The sequence below is a fragment of the Gordionus sp. m RMFG-2023 genome, chromosome 1 (assembly GCF_954871325.1).
Source record: "Gordionus sp. m RMFG-2023 chromosome 1, tfGorSpeb1-WG-v2, whole genome shotgun sequence".
Taxonomy (NCBI): domain Eukaryota; kingdom Metazoa; phylum Nematomorpha; class Gordioida; order Chordodea; family Parachordodidae; genus Gordionus; species Gordionus sp. m RMFG-2023.
The window spans coordinates 78,110,697-78,130,475 of NC_088775.1; the positions used below are offsets into that span (position 1 = coordinate 78,110,697).

A 19,779-nucleotide genomic window follows, 5' to 3' on the forward strand; every position below is an offset into this window, starting at 1 on the left:
ATGCCAATATTTCTCAGAAACTGGATGATAGTTATTGTCGATTTTATAATTGATACAGTTCAGTTGGTTGATAATCTATCATTTACCACGATGATTAAAACTCTATCCCCTGGTATAATAATTTTTTTGTCGCCAGACACTAATGATTGAAGTTAAAACCATAAAAACTAATAATTTTTTTTGAAATAAAGGATACTAATTATAATGAAAAAACCCCTAGACCGTTTTTTAAATCCAAAAATACTTAAATGAGTATTTTTGATAATTTTTCTTATATTTAAAGTATGTATATAAAATTAAATACTGCCTTGCCCTCAAGTGCTAGTGTTAAGAGATTATTTAGTAAGCAGAAACCTATACCATCTGATCGTTGCTCTAGACTTGGGGATGATAGCATAGAAATGTTATTATTAAAATGCAACAAAATAAATAAAAAATGAATATTACCATAATATATATTTTTATTACATAAATTATAGTCTTTTTAAATAAACTTTTTATAATCAAAGCTTTATAAGTTGAATTTTATGTATTATATACTATGCAATTACATTATAAGGAAAAAATAAAACAAATTTATTTTTATAAAAAGTAGCCTAAAAGTAGCCAAAGCTACTTTTAAAAGATAGTAGCTAATAGCTCGCTACTTTTTTTTGATTGGTAGCGATAGCGGTAGTGTGCTACTTTTAAAAGTAGAGTTTAACAACTCTGGATAAAAGAACGTTACCATTCGATTGCCTTTATAATTTGTCCAATCGCTTTTGAACGGTTTTGAGTGTTTGTTCATTTTGGACTTATAACTAACTAGTACTAAGACTCAGTTCACTATATTTAAATATTTTGTTAAAAAAAAATTACCAATTTTAGCATAAAATATTATATTCAAAATTCTAACTTGTACAATTTTTTTGAAAATTCGAATCGTATTAAACGAAATTTTTCAAAAATATTCAAAATAATCTTAAATATTTGATAGGATTCGTATTATTCGAAATTATTCCCAACTATTTAAAATATCCTTGTTTATTTTATAGTAATCATTTTGTTAAACTTAATTCATAAATTAATTTTTGAAAATTCAAGGAATAAAATAATTGTTTTTCTTATTTTTTTCTACCATTTTTTTTATCGCGCTATTTGGCACCCATAAAAACTACTAGTATAGATAATATAATGAAATCTATCTAATTTAAGTGAAATCCAAAAATGTATAGCTATGTTGGCTGCCTCTGCTCTCCTTGACAACATCCAAATCAATGGTGACTTCTTACTAGCCACACAAAAAATGTCAGTTTAAAAATTCTTCCTATTTTTGCATATTAAATTATTATTCGATTCTATTTTAATAGGAATATTCCTGAGATATTCTATACTCCTATAATACCCTTCATATAATATATCGTGTTTTCTCATTAAATACCTTTAGTGACGTTTTCGATCAAGCGATCCAACGCACACAAGACTTGAGATGCTGCCTGATTCAAGTCCGTCAGTAGTTTCTGATTATCTGTCGATTCCTTAGAATTTAGTTGTGATAATAAAAAATTATTAGTGGTTTTGTTTGATATTATTTCTCCTTCTCATTATTATATAATATTAAGATTTAGTGAGAGTGTAATATTATCCCTGTTGTAATTACTCATTTTTTTAAATAATTAATTCCTTTTTTTTTATATTTTGAATATTATAATTAGTTATTATTATTATATAATAATTTTAGTTGGGCATTGTTAGTATATGTTTAAATTATTAATTTCTTTCGTTATTCAAATTTTGGTTAAAAAATATTATTTGAATATTAAAAAAAAAAGATATATATATACGCAACAAAATCATTTAAAAGATACTCACCAATTATTATTCAATTAATTCTACTTCAAAATAAAGTTACCCGTACTTCTAAATACAAAAAAAGGTTTGATGTTATATATATTTTAATATTTAATCTTCCTTTTTTTATAATAATCAACTTCAAAACCTAACACTGGTCCGAAGTAAACATACTCAGGGACCGCAGATATTCAGTCTAATAAATAGATTATACAATTAAATTTAGAAGAAATAAATTGTGATTAAAAGTCAATTTTTTTTATATATCAGCGTATTTAAGGTAAAAAAAAAAATATATATATTTTCTTTTCTTTTATTTTTAATGCCTTTTTATGCTTTTATTTTAATCATAATATTAATTACATTGTTGTATAATTTTGGCCGCAGCATTAAGTTATTTGTGATTAAAATTATTTTGATTCCTTGTAATGTATCTAAGTCAAATTATTTTAAGTTTATTGTTGGAAAATATAATGGTAATAATAATTTCGGTAATAGTTTTAGCATTTTTATTAGGTTTAATTTTAGGTAGAAATACATCATACATCAAAATAGAAAATAAGGAATTAGATAAGATAAAAAGTATATTAAATGAGGAAAATGAGGAGAGAAATATAAACATTTCTAGAAGTACAGAGAATTTCAGACGAATTAGTTGCTATAGCTGTGGTCAGCCAGGCCACATGTCGCGTAATTGTGATTTAACTAAGGATTTGAAATGCGCGAGATGTGGCAGGAATGGCCATTTAGCTATAAGATGTAGATTAAACAATATGATTGTGAGATGTAATATTTGTGGCCAGGATGGACACACTCAAGAGAAATGTAACAAATGACTAAGAAAGAAATATTTTAATAATGAATTTTGTAATAATAATAATTTTTTTAATGTTGATAATTTAGTAGCAAATAAGAATAAATATTTTAATTTTAATAATAAATTTGGTAATAATAGTTTTTCTAATTTTAGTTCAGGTAAGAATAAGCATTTTAATTTTAATGATAGATTTGATAATTATAATAATTTTTTTAATGTTAATAATTGTAGTAAAAATAAGTATTTTAATTTTAATAATGATAATTTGTATAATGTTGATAGTGTTAGTGCAAGTAAGAATAATTATTGGAATATGAACGATAAATTTTGTAATAATAAAAAGTGTTTTAACGTTGATAATTATAATTCAAGCGATAAATAGAAGTATAGGTGAAAGGAGTGATATAAAAATAAAAAGTAGAGATTTTGAAATATATAGAATTAAAAATGAAACTTGTGTAGATGTAAGAAAAATGGAATTAGAGAATTTTTTAATGAAGAATAGATGCCCGAGAGTAAAGATAAATATAAATGAAGCAGAAATTTTTTTTTAATTAGATACAGGAGCAGAAATTAGTTTGATAAGTGTTAAGGATTTTATGAGATTTTGGCCAGAGAAAGAATTTGTTACAAAAAAGATAAGAGCCAAACAATTGGATGGTAGCGTGGTGAAATAGGGTATTATAGGGTAAGGTTACCAGGAGTTAATAAAAGTATAATTTGTGGATAACTACATTGAAGATTGAACCAATTTTAGGATAGTATGATATAAGAACGTTAGGTCCAGTTTATAATTGGTGGAATTTTTTCGAAACTATCCCTGTAGGTAATGATGAAAATAGTGAAATAATAAGGAGTGATTTCGAGAAAATTAAGTTACCTAGTATAGAAGATAAACAAGAATTAGTTCTCGATAAACTTAGAAATCGAACAACAGAATTTATTGATAATAGTGAAATAATAAGGAGTGATTTCGATAGATTTAAGTTACCTATTATAGAGGATAAACAAGAATTAGTTCTCGATAAACTTAGAAATCGAACAACAGAATTTATTGATAATAGTGAAATAATAAGGAGTGATTTCGATAGATTTAAGTTACCTATTATAGAGGATAAACAAGAATTAGTTCTCGATGGACTTAGAAATCGAACACCAGAGTTTTTGATTAAATATAGTCAAAGAGAATAAGATGTCAAAAGATATAAATTCTATTGAGGTAACACCAATCGAAATCAACAGACAGAGAAGTAAAGCAGCAGAACAGGAAGAGATGGTCGAAAATAAAAACTGCAATGAAATAAGTATCATTTTAGATCAACATTTGGAGGTTTTTAAAGAAGAGTTGGGTACATTAAAAATGTGGAAATAGATATAAAATTATTAGAGAATTACCAGGCTAAATTTTGTGCAGTAAGAAGATTGCCATTTTCTTGGATAGAAGAGATTGATACAGAATTAAATAAATGGTTAAAAGAAGGTATAATAAAACCGATAGTACATAGCGAATGGGCAACACCGTTAGTGCCAGTAAGAAAACCTGATAATAGTCTAAGGCTATGCATAGATTATAGGATTTCACTAAATCCTTGGATTATAACGGTAAAGTATCCTTTACCGAGAATAGAACAACTGTTGGCAAATTTGAAAGGAGCGATTTTTTTCTAGAAGATAGATTTCTCTAATGCGTATTTACAGATTAAAGTTAATGAGAATACAAGTAAAATGTTAGCGATAACAACACATAGGGGTTTATTTGCGTTTTGTAGGCTACCATTTGGTTTAAAAGTTTCGGCGCCAATTTTTCAAAGGACTATGACGGCGTTATTTCAGGGAATAAAAGGAGTAATGTATTATTTAGATGATGTTCTGATATCGGGTAAAACAGAAGAAGAGCACAATACTAGATTGGTTAAAGTGTTAGATACAATATTGAAAAATGGTTTAAGAGCCAATATATGAATAAGAGTGTTTTTGGAGTAAAAGAAATTAAGTATTCAGGACATATTATTAAGGGTAATGAAATTATGCCAATTGCAAAGAATATTGATAAGATAATGAATATGAGAGCCCCGAATAATAAAACGGAAGTACATGCGTTTTTAGGAGCAACAAATTATTATCATCGTTTTGTTCAAAATTTTGCAGAAATTGCCACTCCGTTGTATGATTTATTAAAGATAAATAAAAAGTCTGAATGAGGAGAAGCACAGGAGAAAAGTTTCGAAAGATTGAAAATAAAGATGGTAGAGAAACCTATATTAAATTGTTTTAATGAGAATTTAGATATTATATTAGCAGTTGATGCGTCCAATGAAGGTATAGGAGGAGTATTGTTACAGATGATTGATAATATAGAGAAGCCTATTTAATTTTTGTCAAGACAGTTTAATAAGACAGAAAAAAATTATTCAACTATAGAAAAGGAAGCGTTAGCAGTAAAGTTTGGTCTAACTAAATGTAGAGAGTATTTATTGGGTCGAAAATTTTTGTTATATACTGATCACAAACCGTTGGTAGGACTATTTAGAAAAGATAATAAAGAGTTAATGATTTCGCCCAGGTTACAAAAATGGTTGTTATTGGTAGGTAATTTTGATTTTGAAATTAGATACAGAGAAGGTAAATTAAATTGTTTACCAGATATTTTATCAAGATTATTCTTAAAAGAAACAGAAGAGGAAGAAAGAGAGTCCAAAACCAATAATGTAGAAATATGTTTAGCAGAAGAGGAAGTTAATAATATTATAAGATCTTTGAAAGTAGATACTAGAGAGAAACCGATAACTTTGGAACTGGTAGATAATGTATCTAAACAAGATGAAGAATTAATGAGAATTAAAGCATGTGTGAAAGGAGACATAGAATGGAAAAATGAGGACAAAGCATTCAAAAGAGTTAAGAATGAATTAAATATTGAAGGCAATTGTCTGATGAGAGGATATCGTGTAGTAATTCCATGGAAGTTAAGAAAAGATATTTTAGCAACGATACATACAGGACACCAGGGTATAGAAAGGATGAAAAATAAAGCACGGGAATATATTTGGTGGCCCCAGATGAATAGGGAAACAGAAAGTTTAGCTAGAAGTTGTGATACCTGTAACATGTGGGCAAATGTACCAACAAAAAATAAAACAGATAAATGGCCAGAAACAGGGGTTCCAGGGAAAAGAATACATGTAGATTTTTTAGAATATGAAAAAAGAAAATATTTTATCATGGTAGATGCAGGGTCGAAATGGATAGATTGTCAACAGGTGTCAGGTTTAACGACAAGAGTAGCCTTGACGAGAATAAAGGATTTTGTAGGTAAGTTTGGATTAATGGAAACTTTAGTTTCGGATGGAGGACCAGCGTTTAAAGGTAGAGTGTTTGACCAATTTTGTGAAAGGTGGAATATTAAGCATTTATTATCGCCACCACATTACCCGAGAAGTAATGGACAGGTCGAGAGAATGGTTTCCATTGTAAAAAGCTGGCTTAAGAAAGAAAAATATGGAGAAGGAAAATGGGGGTTATTGTTATTAGCTTACAATAACACTAAGACAGCCAAAGGGAAGTCACCCGGGGAGATATTTTTAGGTAGAAAAACAAGAACGGAATTAGATTTTTTGAAAGAAAAAATAAAACAAAAGGATAATACATATGAGGAGAAATTTAAGGTTGGAAGCTTAGTTTGGATTCTTATGTTTGATGGTCCAATTAAATGGGGGAAGGGAATAGTAAAGAGAAATTTAGGAAAAAAAGGAGTTGCGGTAGAAATTGAAGGACAAAAGGGAACTTGGTCTAGACATATCAAACAAGTAAGACCTAGATACTTAGACCAATAATATTGGAGATAATTATAGATAGAATGTTTTAGAATTAAGGAAAATATATATATATATAATGAGATGGAAATTGATGATAGACATAATTATGAGAATCATAATTTCTGACTATATGGAATTGATGATAGACATAATTATGAGAATCATAATTTCAGAGAATATAGAAAATTGATGATAAACATAGTTATGAGAATCATAATTTCTGACGATATGGAATTGATGATAGACATAATAATGAGAATCATAATTCTAAGGATGATAAATTGATCATAATTTCTGACGATATGGAATTGATGATAGACATAGTTATGAGAATCATAATTTATAGAAGAATAAAATAATTACGAAAATATGAGAGTTTATAGGAGATCATTAGATTTTTTTTAAAAAAAAATTAAATTATATAGTAATTTGTTTTAGATGGCTTCCTTCGTCAGAGTAGGGAATAAAATTATTAAAATCGAAATACGAAGGTTGACGGATCCGTAGAGTCGAAGAAATGGATAGAAGCTGCCCGGTTGGAGGCACAACAAAGATATGGAGAGTTATTGCAAGAAGTAACAAAAAGACCAAGATATGAGACCAGAACAGATCAAGATTGGGTCAGGAGAAGTCGAATGGTTGGTCTTGCGGAGGCACCCACAAGTTACGTTACTGTCCAACTGCGGCGTTAACCTCCGACAACAATGCTATCGGTAAGGGAAGATAATGACCAGCCTAAATCTTCCACACAAGTGGGTTTTTAAGGAGGAAGATGTTGTAATTATTCATTTTTTTAAATAATTAATTCCTTTTTTTTATTAATTTTTTTATATTGTTATGTAATTACTTTTTTGAATATTATAATTAGTTATTATTGTGGTGTTTATTCATTTTTTTAAAAAATTAATTCCTTTTTTTTTATATTTTGAATATTATAATTAGTTATTATTATTATTATATAATAATTTTAGTTGGGCATTGTTAGTATATGTTTAAATTATTAATTTCTTTCGTTATTCAAATTTTGGTTAAAAAATATTATTTGAATATTTAAAAAAAAGATATATATATACGAAACAAAATCATTTAAAAGATACTCACCAATTATTATTCAATTAATTCTATTTCAAAATAAAGTTACCTGTACTTCTAAATACAAAAAAAGGTTTGATGTTATATATATTTTAATATTTAATCTTCCTTTTTTTATAATAATCAACTTCAAAATTTAACACTTCAAAACCTAACAATCCCTTGATCTTTCAAAAGCAATTATCAACGCTATACTATTTTGTTGATATTGCTTTGCTGACTAATGAGTAATGTTCAAAGTAGAAACAAACCTGGGCTATCATCAATACATGATTGACAGATTGAGTGACCGCTTGAGCTGATTGAATAGTTTGAGTCTTGCAAACTTCGTTGTGGATGGTAGGAGCCATTACCTAATAATTTCGTTATTTATTTTTAAATTTAAACATTTGGTTATTAATATAGGTTACGTAATTCTATATAAAACATAATATTATAGTTTAATGCGAGTAATAATCTCGAAATTTTGAGGCCTCAAAATCACGAAATCTTTATTAATTTATTCATACCTTGATATATTAAATATTACTTTGACACAAGTTATGAGCTGGGAAGTTTTGAGAGCGCAGTGGGTGGCGGCACCGACGATCCTCTCTCTGGTTTCCCCCTCTGACCCTACTTCATTAGCTATATGTTTGGCCCTAAGGACTAAGTGTGCCGCAGCATTCGCGACTCCTTTAGCACAACCCATCAGTTCTTCGTTGCAAAATATATATATTCGTAGAAATTATAAATTTATAAAATACAAGCAATATAAATTTTTTTTAAATGTTAAGCGTTCTCGAATAAAGATTCTGTTCGAATAGAAGATATTTTAGACGTGCCTAACCTTAAGTCAAATTAGCATGATATAAATAGATAGTAATATTGTACCCCTGATTCCATTTTCATTGGACTGATTCAAACTGGCATCGTGCATATTGGGCTCATCACCTAGGGCTGTAAGAACGAGTGCCCCGCATTCACCAACGCGATTCAAGTGTGATGCTATAAGGGCTATTCGAAGTCTCACGGGATCCGAGTGCTATTTATCATTTATATAAAAGAAAAATATTAAAGATGGATTTTAAAAAAATAGACATCTTTAAAAGGATATTTTTTACGACTTTGGATTATAAAAAAAAAATTTTAAGGGCCCTGGTAATAAAAAAAATTTAAGGCCTGGTGGGTTATAAAAAATATACCAATTTGATATTTTACAGTTCGGTTTTATGCCAATATGACATCATTTAATATCTAATAAACATATTAATTATATTAACATCTGACTACTCAATCCCAATTGGATAATGTATTTAAAATGTAAATAAATTTTAGGGCCATTTTGGAAATAGCAGGTTCGTATATTATGCTTATCATAATAAGTTAAGAAATCTTAAATTTCATCAAAAAAGAATAAATAAATATCTTACATTAAATATTACATGAGAAAAATTTTTTATAATTAATATTTAAAAGAATTTCGTTTACGAATAATTTAAAGATCTAATGAGCTAGGAGTATATTTAAAAAAAATTTTCCACGTTAAAGATGTTGTATGCCCCATACATAAATGAAGGTCATATTCTCCTAGACGAACACTTTTGTTTACATTTGGTCCATCCGTAACTATTTGAATTTTTTTAAACCCTAAATTGAATTCATTTTCAACTTTATCTATCTCGAAAAGAATAGTTTCGGCGGTATGTTTCTGAGTGTCATGATGCGTAACCAATGAATAAAAAGCGATATTAAGATTATTAACTATTTCATGAAATGTAAGGGTAATATAATTTCGCCATCTATATTTGTCGATCCACATATCAAAAACTATAGCAAAAAATAAAATCGTATTTTATAAAAGTTTAAGATAAATTTAAAATTACTTTTCTTATTCATAAATAATATATAAAATAAATTTTATTTTAATAAATATTATTTTTAATAAATATTATTTTTAATAATAAAATCATGTCACCACGCCGCCGAATTTTTCCATCGGTGACGGATGATGAGCACCGACACTTTATTCGCGGCGACGTCGACGTGGTCAAAAATCACTGGCGACGGCGCACATTCAACCAATAATTAATTTTTTTATTATATATAAATAAATATATTTTCCAATTTTTATGTTTTCATGAATTATATGCGGTTATTTTTAATTTTTTAAGTTTGTTCTTCCAAAAAATTTTATATGAATTTTTAATTTATAAAATATTATATTATTAAATAAACAATTATATTTATTTGTTGTAAAAAACGGTATTTTTTGTTATATAAAAAATATATTAATTAGATTTTAAAAAATACTCTATCTTGAGGAATTTTTATTATTATTTAATTTTCCTATTATATATCATCTAAAAAAAATTTATCTATATAATTAATTCGCTACCTTCATAAAAATATGAATTTTATAATTAATTATTTTTATATTAGATAATTATGAAAAATGTTAAATCTTGAAATGTATATATGTGCGATATAAATATAATTTTTTTTCTCGTAAATATATAATATTATTTAACATTAAAATCATTAACATGTTAAATGCTTACAAATTACAGCGAATAATTAATAACTAAATATGAGAATATACTTTATGTCATTGATTCATTTTTTATAACGTTAATTGCTAGTTCATGGTTAATTTTTTTGCATAATTTACTTTATAAATTCTGTCAAGTCATTGTTATTGGTAATGTTGTTGAACAGCTCGATTTAAACCGATTTTTAAACGGCTAACTTAATATTTTATTCAAAAAATATTATGCAAGCCTAAAAGTTTTGCTCATATATGGTACAAAGGACATCTATTCGCGAAATTTCGAGAATTAGTATTTTTCAGGCTAAAATATTAAGTTAGCCGTTTTTAAAAATCGGCTCAAATCGAGCCGTTTAACAACACTATTATTGGCAATATTTTATGTTTTGATTTAATAAATTAATTAATTATTGCTTATTATTATATTAGTATTTATTGTAAAAAAAAAACTAATATTATTAATAATTTTGTTTTTCTTTTTTTGTGTCAATTAAATTGAAGTTTATAAGCGCGAAGAAAATCAAAAAAATCATTATTAATGCAATTATTTTTTGATAATTATTTTAATTTATTTCATTTAAATTATATTATATTCTAAGTCTTAACAAGTTCATAAAATAAAAGGTAAAATAAATTATTGTATTGAGTATATATTATATAGAAGCACTAATAGTTTCTACTCTGTAAAAGATTTTACAAATTTTATTAGAAAAATATAAAAATGGAGAATGTAATATTAAAGGATTTTTTCGATATTTTAGAAAAATAAACCAAAAATCACCTAAAAACGTTTAAATAATGGAAATAGTGATCAAATGTAAAGGGGTGGGCATTTAAAAAATACAAGTAGAAGGAGTGAGAACGTTTATATTTTATTATATTTTTAAAAATTATTTCATTCCAAAGATGGCGATTGGGGGGGGGGGGGGTACATCGAATCTTGAACTAATTTGAAAGAGAAAATAACAACTCGGTTCGGCGTATGCCATTGAGTTAATAATTTTGAATATCTTTATTCATTAATTATAAAAATAGAATGATATTAAAACAGTTATATCGCGGTCTTATATTAAAATATTGAGTTCAGAATTAAGTGAAAATATATCTGAAACTTATTAAGTTAAATTAGAATAAAATAAATAAAAAATAATTTATAATTGTATCCTCTATAAAAATACCGAGACCGATTCCTCCAATCTTTAACACTAACAAAAATGGCGACTATTTACTATTTTAAAAAATTAAATATTTATATATATCAGAGACCTGCAGGTCAAGCCCTAAGCCCGGCCTGGGTACACGAGCCGCCGTATTCTATTTTTTTTTAAATATACCAGGGCCGGGCCTGAATTTTTTTTTAAAAAAATATCCGGACCGGGCTGTATATTTTAAAAGAAATCGCCATTTATTAGCTATAAAAATCAAGAATAAATAAAATATATTTTAAAAAAATCAGGGCCAGGCCAGAAATTTTTTTTAAAAAATAACCCGGGCCGGGCCAAAATAATTTAAAAAAAATCCGGGCCGGGACGTACAAATGGTACCTCTACAGGTCTCTGATATATATAAAGAATAAGCCAAATCAAAATCGATTATATTAAGAATATTTTTATTTTTTTCAAAATTCTTTCCCCGAGAATGGCCCATCCAAAATTACAAGAAAATATATTTTAAAAAAATATATAAAAATCTTACAATTTTGGGTTACGTCTTTAAAATATTTTCTAAAAATAAAAATGCCGCTATAGAGTCTTGCAAATCGGCCCGAATCCCGGGTATAAACTATTCAAATAATTCGGACCGGGCTAAAAAATTTAAACATTATCGGGCTTTAGAATTTTTTTAGAGCAAGTTTAAAATAAAAATCTTGCAGAAATATAAAAAAGTTAATGAATGGGATATATCTTTTTATGATACAATTTATAAATATATATTTTTTTATTATATATAATAGTAGTCGAGTTTCAAATATTACCCGGCCCGGGTTAAAAATATTTTCAGCCCAACCCGGGTTGATTAAAAAATTTATATAGCCCTTACCCGGGTTGGGCTTTGTCCTGGCCTGCAGGTCTCTGATGTCTATATTACAAAAGCTTTTAGATTCATGAAAACGCCCAGACTATTATAGAATATATTTTCAAAGTTAATCTATTTAAATCATGTTCCCGTTTCGTTCCTCTAAAATCTGCAGTGTCAATGATTAAATAACACGCAAAAGAATGTTCGTTTATCATTTATAAACGTAAACCGACATTATTATACAAAAGAAAAAAAAAACCTCTCCATTTTCGTTCATTTCATGCTGGTCCGAATTGTTTTCTTGATTGGCTAAGAGGTCGTTGTCGCTTCTAAGGCATTCTAACAAACCTGTAGTAGCCAATGCCAATTCTTTTACGGCGTTTAATAGCGTGGTTCTATTTTCTATATTGTTACGTTTAATATTTTAATTATTAATATATAATATTCAATTTACTATGATAATAGGTATTTATTTTTCATCCGTAACTATCCAAATTAAACACTACATTTAATAATAAAAATGATTCAAATAGTATTTTTGAAGGATTTATAATTTAAAACATTTTCTCAAAGTAGTAATAGTTGGTCAGGATTCTTTTTTAAACTTTAAAGATCTAATTTTACCATCATCCATTCCGTTAGTTTCAGATTCGATAACGTTAATCTCTTTGAGCAATCCTTCCAGACTATCAGCCACGTCTGTCACGGCCACTCTAAGGGAAAGGGCAAAATCTTCTTCCTGACCAGCCCCCTCTACTCCCATTTCGTGGGTATCAGAACTTGGGAGCGCCACTAGAGACATTATTCGAGCAGAACCGGCCGTAATCCGGGCTATCTTATCTTCGACAAATCTCACTCGTCGGCGACGTTCACCTTCGATCTAAAGTTATTTTGTGTTTTAAATATAAATACTCACATGTTGTTAATGCAACTAGTTACGTTGAGCTACATTGCTTAAATGAAACGTTGTTACATTAAATATTAAAAGATAACTAATTACTTTCGAGAGAAATTATAACTATAGTTAAAATACATGTGTTTTAAGTACTTTTAACTTTTCAAAAAGTAACTAACTTTTTCTTGCCAATCACAAATTACTCAAATTTGCTTATTTTTTTTAAATTTTAAAAGTAACTGGAACCAATTACTTTCTAATGATGTAACTTATACCTCTAACTAAAATAACCTTAACAACACTCAAAAATTTATAATTAAAAATACAATAAACCTTGAATTCATTCATATCGCCACCCTGATTTTTCTTGCCATTTGTATCCCTATTATCGCGGTTGTTTAACTTATCTAATGCGGTTCCGATCCTGAGAATACCTCTCTCGAGGCACTCTTTATGAGCCGGGTCTGCTAGAAATCGGGTGCGACCTGTAGGGTGAGCAGGTCCGTTGAATACAACCCGTCCAGATCGACTCCCAATATACGGCCCAGGTACATTGTCGATGTAGGTTGAGCCGCTAGGGGCCGTTTTCGTAGATGAATTTAACTTGCCGGTGAGTGGGGAGGAAGATGGGAATTTGATATATGTGGCTCTGTGAGGACTCACTATTTCTTCTATGAGGGTTGATTCTTCGTCTCCCCTTGTGAGGGATTCTACAAGTAAATTGTAAGAATGAAATTTTAAAAAAAATTAAGAAAGAAACATAAAGATAAAGAAATGAAGATTGATAAAAACATATTAAATCAAATAGAAAGAGCAAAAAAAATAGAATAGTTATAATTTAATTTTATAAGTATATATATATATAATTTGAACCTTGCATATTGGCCCATTCATCCCCGTCGTATCGATATGGGATATTATAGCCCACTTCACAACTTTCCAGGGCTGTTCCATTTTTATTAGAGCCTCCTGTTAAAAATAAAAGATACATCACTTTTATAAGAATTTATTTTGGGGCGTTTTAAACCTAATTTTTAATAAACTTTATATTTATTATACAGATATCATTAGCAGAGTATTTTACCTCCCTTCTTATTGCCCCTATTCTTCATGATGATGTCAATGTAGCCTGCGATGAGAGAGCTAATTTTTTCGCCATCAGCCGTCTGAACGCTGTAATACCCATCCTGGTAATCGCCAAAATCTAATGTGAATGAATGAGGAGTAGCACCCCAACGCTTCACTCGGGTGAGTGGCCATGTTTGAACCATCTCTTTCGTTTGCTCGTCTAATTTAAGAACGCTATCCTTCGTAATACCAAGTAAACGAGGTCTAAGCCTATTTTTCCCCTTCATTTTTTCCTTATCAAACAAGCCCAAGAATTTAAATAACGAAAAATATTATATATTTAGAGGTGCCGAGCATAATATCTAATTAAATTCACGGAAAATACTATAATGCAATAACTAATATCGATTGAAATGCAAATAATTATTTTAAAATATTCAACACAAAATTTAGGCTATTGTTACGGAACCCAGGAGTCGATAAATAGTCCCAAACGAAAAATTTATTTTAAGCCCCATATACAGGCGCGTACGCAGCGGGGGGGGGGCATTGGGACAAATCCCCCCCAAGCCAAAAAATGCAGATGCCGGATATGTTTTCCAAAAATATTATTGTTTATATTAATTTATATTTGATAATATTTATTCCTATCTCATATTTATATATATTTAATTACATTTATTTATCACATTCATCTACTAAGTTATTTTATCAATTAATTTCGATTTCAAGTTTTCATTGGTGTAATATTTGCCTATTATTTTCAAATTTTTAGCGGCGTAATATTTATCTACCATTTTCATATTTCTAGTCAAATAATAATTTTTCTGAAACTCCTTGTCAAACAGGGAGAAATAAATTAACTTGTCCAACGAGATGGAGTCTCCGCCATCAAACAATAACAGCTTTTATGGAGTTAGAAGAGCCGATTATTAATGCTATTACTGAAATATCACAATGGCCTGAAAGAAATATTTCCTCAGAAGCAGGAAAATTATTGGATTCAATACTTATTTCAAATTTTTTTTTCTCATTAGAATGTATTATTTTGATTATACAACTATTTTATCTAACACTTTTCAAAAACATGGCATTGACTTGATTAAGAAGATGAGAATAGCGGAGAACATTTTATTACAACTCAAGGAAATTAGGGCTAATGTTGATGAAGAATTTCAATTTTACATGTTATTGTTGAGTCAAAAGGAGAGCTATACGTGTTTAATATTTGTCTCCCTCGACTTGCAGCAAGGCAAGCTCATAGTCAAAACATTAGTATAAGATAAGTAGAAAAGTATTATAAAACTATAATCCAAATAAATGAATGGTTTTTAATTCATCATGCAGCACTTACCAATCTGCAGATATTACTTCCACAAAAGCCTTCCCAATCTTTTTCAGATGGTGATAGAAAAAAATAATATTTGTTTGATGCCTCATTAGCTGAATAACTATTTTTAAAAGATAAGATATAGTCTCAAAAAATGCTATAGATGCTTTGTATAATTTCAAACCCATTTTAGATTATATTCCCAATGTATTAAAATGATTATAATTAGCAACTCTTCCCATTAGTGGACTAATGAGAGAACATTCTCTTTTTTAAGAATATTTTTTCAAATTTTTTTTCGGCCCGGCCCGGGTTTTTTTAAAATAAATTTTTAGGCCCGACCCGCCTTTTTTTAAAAAAATTGTATTTATTTTTGATTTTTATAGCTAATTTCAAATATTTGGTTTTAAAATATACAGCTGGACCCGGATATTTTTCTTTAAATTCAGGCCCGACCCGGGTGTTTTTTTAAAAAAAGTTTTAAGCCCGGCCCGGGTGTTTTTTTAAAAAAGTTTTAAGCCCGGCCCGGGTGTTTTTTTAAAAAAAGTTTTAGGCCCTGCACGGGTGTTTTTTTTTAAATTTAGGGCCCGGCCCGGGTATATTTAAAAAATTAAAATACGGTCCGGCCCGGGAACCGGGGTTCTCTGAAAAACATACCTAAGAAGTACAACTTCTGAAAGTGGATTGAATTGTTTGGATCTTTTAAATATTCATAGGCATTTGACGCCAAGTAAGAATGAGTAATTGAAAAATTAGCTCAATCCCAACGAAGATTGAATTTTACATTGTAAATATATAATATACAAAATACAATTATTCCTAAGAAACTTTTTGTGTATTAATATTTATATTTCCAACATTTAAATTTTTTATACTTTATATAAAAATTTTAAAGACTCAAAAAATTCAAATTTCTATTTTGGGTCAATATTCACTTTATATTTTTTAATTCACATTTATTTTATAGTTTTTTATGTGCCGGTTTATATACATAATTTATTTATAATTCATATATAATTTAAAATTGTGTATTAGAAATAGTTATTAGTCCTAATAAATTTATGTTTTATATTTTTCAATAACTATAATATTTCTTAAAAAATTTTATTATCCCCCCCCCCAGACCAATTTCCTGCGTACGCGCCTGCCCATATATATAATATACATTATTATTTTTTATTTTATAGAAATCAAGCAGATGAGACGAATAATATATATATCTAAAAACGAATTTGAAATATTGTGAAATTTAGAATTGTATACAAATCTCACTAGCCTAAATTAGATATTGTCCTATATGTAGATTCCTTTTATTTTAAGCTATTTTAAAATAATAGCATGGAAACTATTTACCGACATGGTGCTACGTAACATTAATCCAAAATGTAAGGTATTCCTAATTAAGTTAACGAGTTTTAAAATGAAAAATTAATGTGCATTGAAAAATTTTTATTGTTTTTTTAATCCTTTTATAATATTATCATATCAATATTCATTTTCCTCTTCGTTCCACGTCGGTCAACGAATTAATATGACATCTAATCCGATTCTAGAAAAAAAATATCCGATTCTATACGACTTCTGGCTGGCGGGCTCGGGTAGCCGCGCATAAAAAATATTCAAATTAAATTATTGAGATTTTTTATTTTACCTTAACCAAGAAAAAGGTGACTCCGTAGGTTTTAAGTGCCCTCGCTAATTTGACGTAACTGACTTTGCTGTCGATCTCGTTAGAACCGCAGAAGGTTTTATGTTCCTCGTAGATCTTTTTCTCTAGTCCTTTCATCTTCCGAAAATCTTTCACTATCAACTCTTGAAGACTTTCGTAATAAAATAAGACGAATACGTATTAAATTTAAAATTTATTTTATAGCGTAAAAGTTTAAAAAAAATATTCTTAGAAGTTGTAAGGAATTTTTTAAAAAAGGAGGTAGAGCATATAGACCTATAATTCAAATATTTTAAAAAGCGAGAAACGTCAAAATCACAACGAAAAAATGTTACTGTATTAGAATGCCTACAACTATAATTCTCCGTTTATTATATTTTAAGTTCATCAACGATTTTCATGTGGATCTTCTTTTAAATATTCTTTCCTTGACCACGTGTTTTAAATGCTCAATAAATTTATATTTTAAAAAGAAAGAATAATATTTTGCCAAAAATATGAAAATGTTATCGTAAAGATTTTCTTCCTGACCTTCTTTATTTCTGAGTGAAGAAGTGACATAAAACGATAATGTTAGACTAAGATGATTTGATAAGGTTTAGACCAATAGAAAAAAGGGAAGATAATAAATATATGAAACCTCATAATTCCCTATTTAACTAATTTTTTAAATTTGCATTTTCTCTTACCTTTCTAATTTTTTAAATTTGCATTTTCTCTTACCTTTGCATTATTCGTTCAAAAATGTTTTTTTTTAAAGTTTATAAAAATGATGTATCAATAAAGCTTAATAAGAGCTGATCCGATCTCACCGTTATCAACCGATCCAATATGTAATAAAAATATTTAAGGAGTATATAATACTTACTCCAAAAATCCAGATTTGTGTTTTAGAGGATTATGATCCCCATAAAGAATTTGGCACTGAATTCCGGCAAATTTACAAGCTTGCTCAAGCGTCACAGGATGAGTCCCGTTTATTATCGCGTCTCGACACTATTTTTATTTTATTTTTTTTTAAATTCAAATGACCAATATTTTAGATGTTTTTTGAAAGAAAAAATAATTTATTGGTTAAAAAATTCCCCCACATTAAAAATCAATCCAAGCTCATGAGGCCTAATCCTCTTGTCGTTTTATTCTATTCTTTATTATTACTTTTATTAATAAACTTTAAAACAGATTTTTTAAAAAAATATTTTATCCCTTTTTCATTTCCCTACCTGCACGTAGAGCAAATTGAGTTGCACGGGATCGTGAGAATCGATATTTTGATCGGAATAGAAAAACTTGCGCCTGAGTAGCAAAATCTCGAATTCTTCTATACCCTGTTCGCGCAGGGTTTTGCAATTATCTACCCAATTTACTTTTTAATTTAAAAAAAAATTAAAATATATATGAATAAAATTTATATTTTTGTCGGCTTCTCTAACAGTTTCTTCCAACCAATTATATCGAAAGCGGACAAAAATTTATATATACAGGTAGAGGCCTGCGCTGGATTAAGACTTTTTTATCAGGCTCGAGTAAGAGGTATCCGACTCGAAGGACCCGATCCTATAAATAAATATTAAAAATACAAATATCCTCAAATGTCAATAAGAATTAATGATGTCTTTTTAATATGTTAATATTATATATTTTTCAGAAATTTTTTCTCTATAAATAATTATATCATTTTTGACATCATGCAAATTATTTTTATATAATCATACTAATTTTTAAATTCGATTGTATTTTACTGTATTTAAATTGAATAATTTATATGTATATGTTAGAGGCAATGTGTTATTTTTTCAACTATAAATCATTTTATGAGCGCGTTTTATTAGATACAAAAATCTGATTTTAATGGAAATGTATATATCATGTTTGAAACACCTATCCTATGAATTCCAGATAATCATGAACCTTAGAACTTAATATAATCATATTCGTTTCTCTATATATTTTTCACTTAACTAATAAATCACTCAAAAATTAAGAGTAAAATAATCTGCTATTCATAAGATAAGTATTCTAAACATGCTGAAATACATTTCGGGTAGAATTTTTAAATCAAACAAAACGCGCCTAAAAAATAATTTATAATTGTAAAAATAACACATTGCCAGAAAAAATACCTTGCCGCTAACATATACATTAAATAAAATGCAGATTTAGATGAATATTGATTAGATTACTATGGGAGTTAAACTTACTTTAATTTAAGATGGCAATATGTGAATAAATAAACATCATTTTTAATTGTTTCTTAGATATTATAATATTTAAACTCAAATTATAAAAAAAAGTTTGATTGGGCTGGGGTAGGGTCAAACCTAAAAAAGTGTGCTCGGACAAATAATTTTTAAAATTCGGAAGAAAATTACTTGCAGGGTACTATATACACCTAATTTCAAAACTTTTTTTGGCTAAGGCAATACTACAGAATTTAAGCGAATAATGTTAAAAGATAACAAAGTCCAAAATCGAGCGTTTCTCAAAATAGCGCTTATAGAGAATCGAATAATTTTGAGCCTTTTTTCTCATATGGTAAAATTTTCGTATTTTAAGGCAAATGTGTGCATCGTCTGATGTATGTTACACATGATGTGGGAAATCAGACAGGGTTTGACGGTTGAAACACCTGTCAGTTGCAGAACTTTAATAGGAATTATATCTATGAAAGTAAGCAGTGCTTTTTATGTAATTTGGTAGACTATCGAACCAATCAA

At 28.2% G+C, this 19,779-nt stretch overlaps 1 protein-coding gene across 2 annotated transcripts in view; it reads right to left on the reverse strand.

Annotated features, from left to right (window-relative positions):
- LOC135922405 (talin-2-like) overlaps positions 1–19,779 on the reverse strand; it is a 67,128-nt gene that overhangs the window by 26,448 nt on the left and 20,901 nt on the right. For both annotated transcript variants that reach the window (XM_065456785.1, XM_065456786.1), the window contains exons 6-17: positions 18,286–18,428; positions 17,931–18,058; positions 17,045–17,213; positions 14,080–14,356; positions 13,869–13,964; positions 13,329–13,705; positions 12,725–12,980; positions 12,360–12,502; positions 8,428–8,578; positions 8,084–8,250; positions 7,806–7,907; positions 1,421–1,517 (exon numbers count right to left, since the gene is read on the reverse strand). In XM_065456785.1, coding sequence (XP_065312857.1) covers positions 1,421–1,517; positions 7,806–7,907; positions 8,084–8,250; positions 8,428–8,578; positions 12,360–12,502; positions 12,725–12,980; positions 13,329–13,705; positions 13,869–13,964; positions 14,080–14,356; positions 17,045–17,213; positions 17,931–18,058; positions 18,286–18,428 — 2,106 coding nt within the window. The remainder of the gene's footprint in view (positions 1–1,420; positions 1,518–7,805; positions 7,908–8,083; positions 8,251–8,427; positions 8,579–12,359; positions 12,503–12,724; positions 12,981–13,328; positions 13,706–13,868; positions 13,965–14,079; positions 14,357–17,044; positions 17,214–17,930; positions 18,059–18,285; positions 18,429–19,779) is intronic.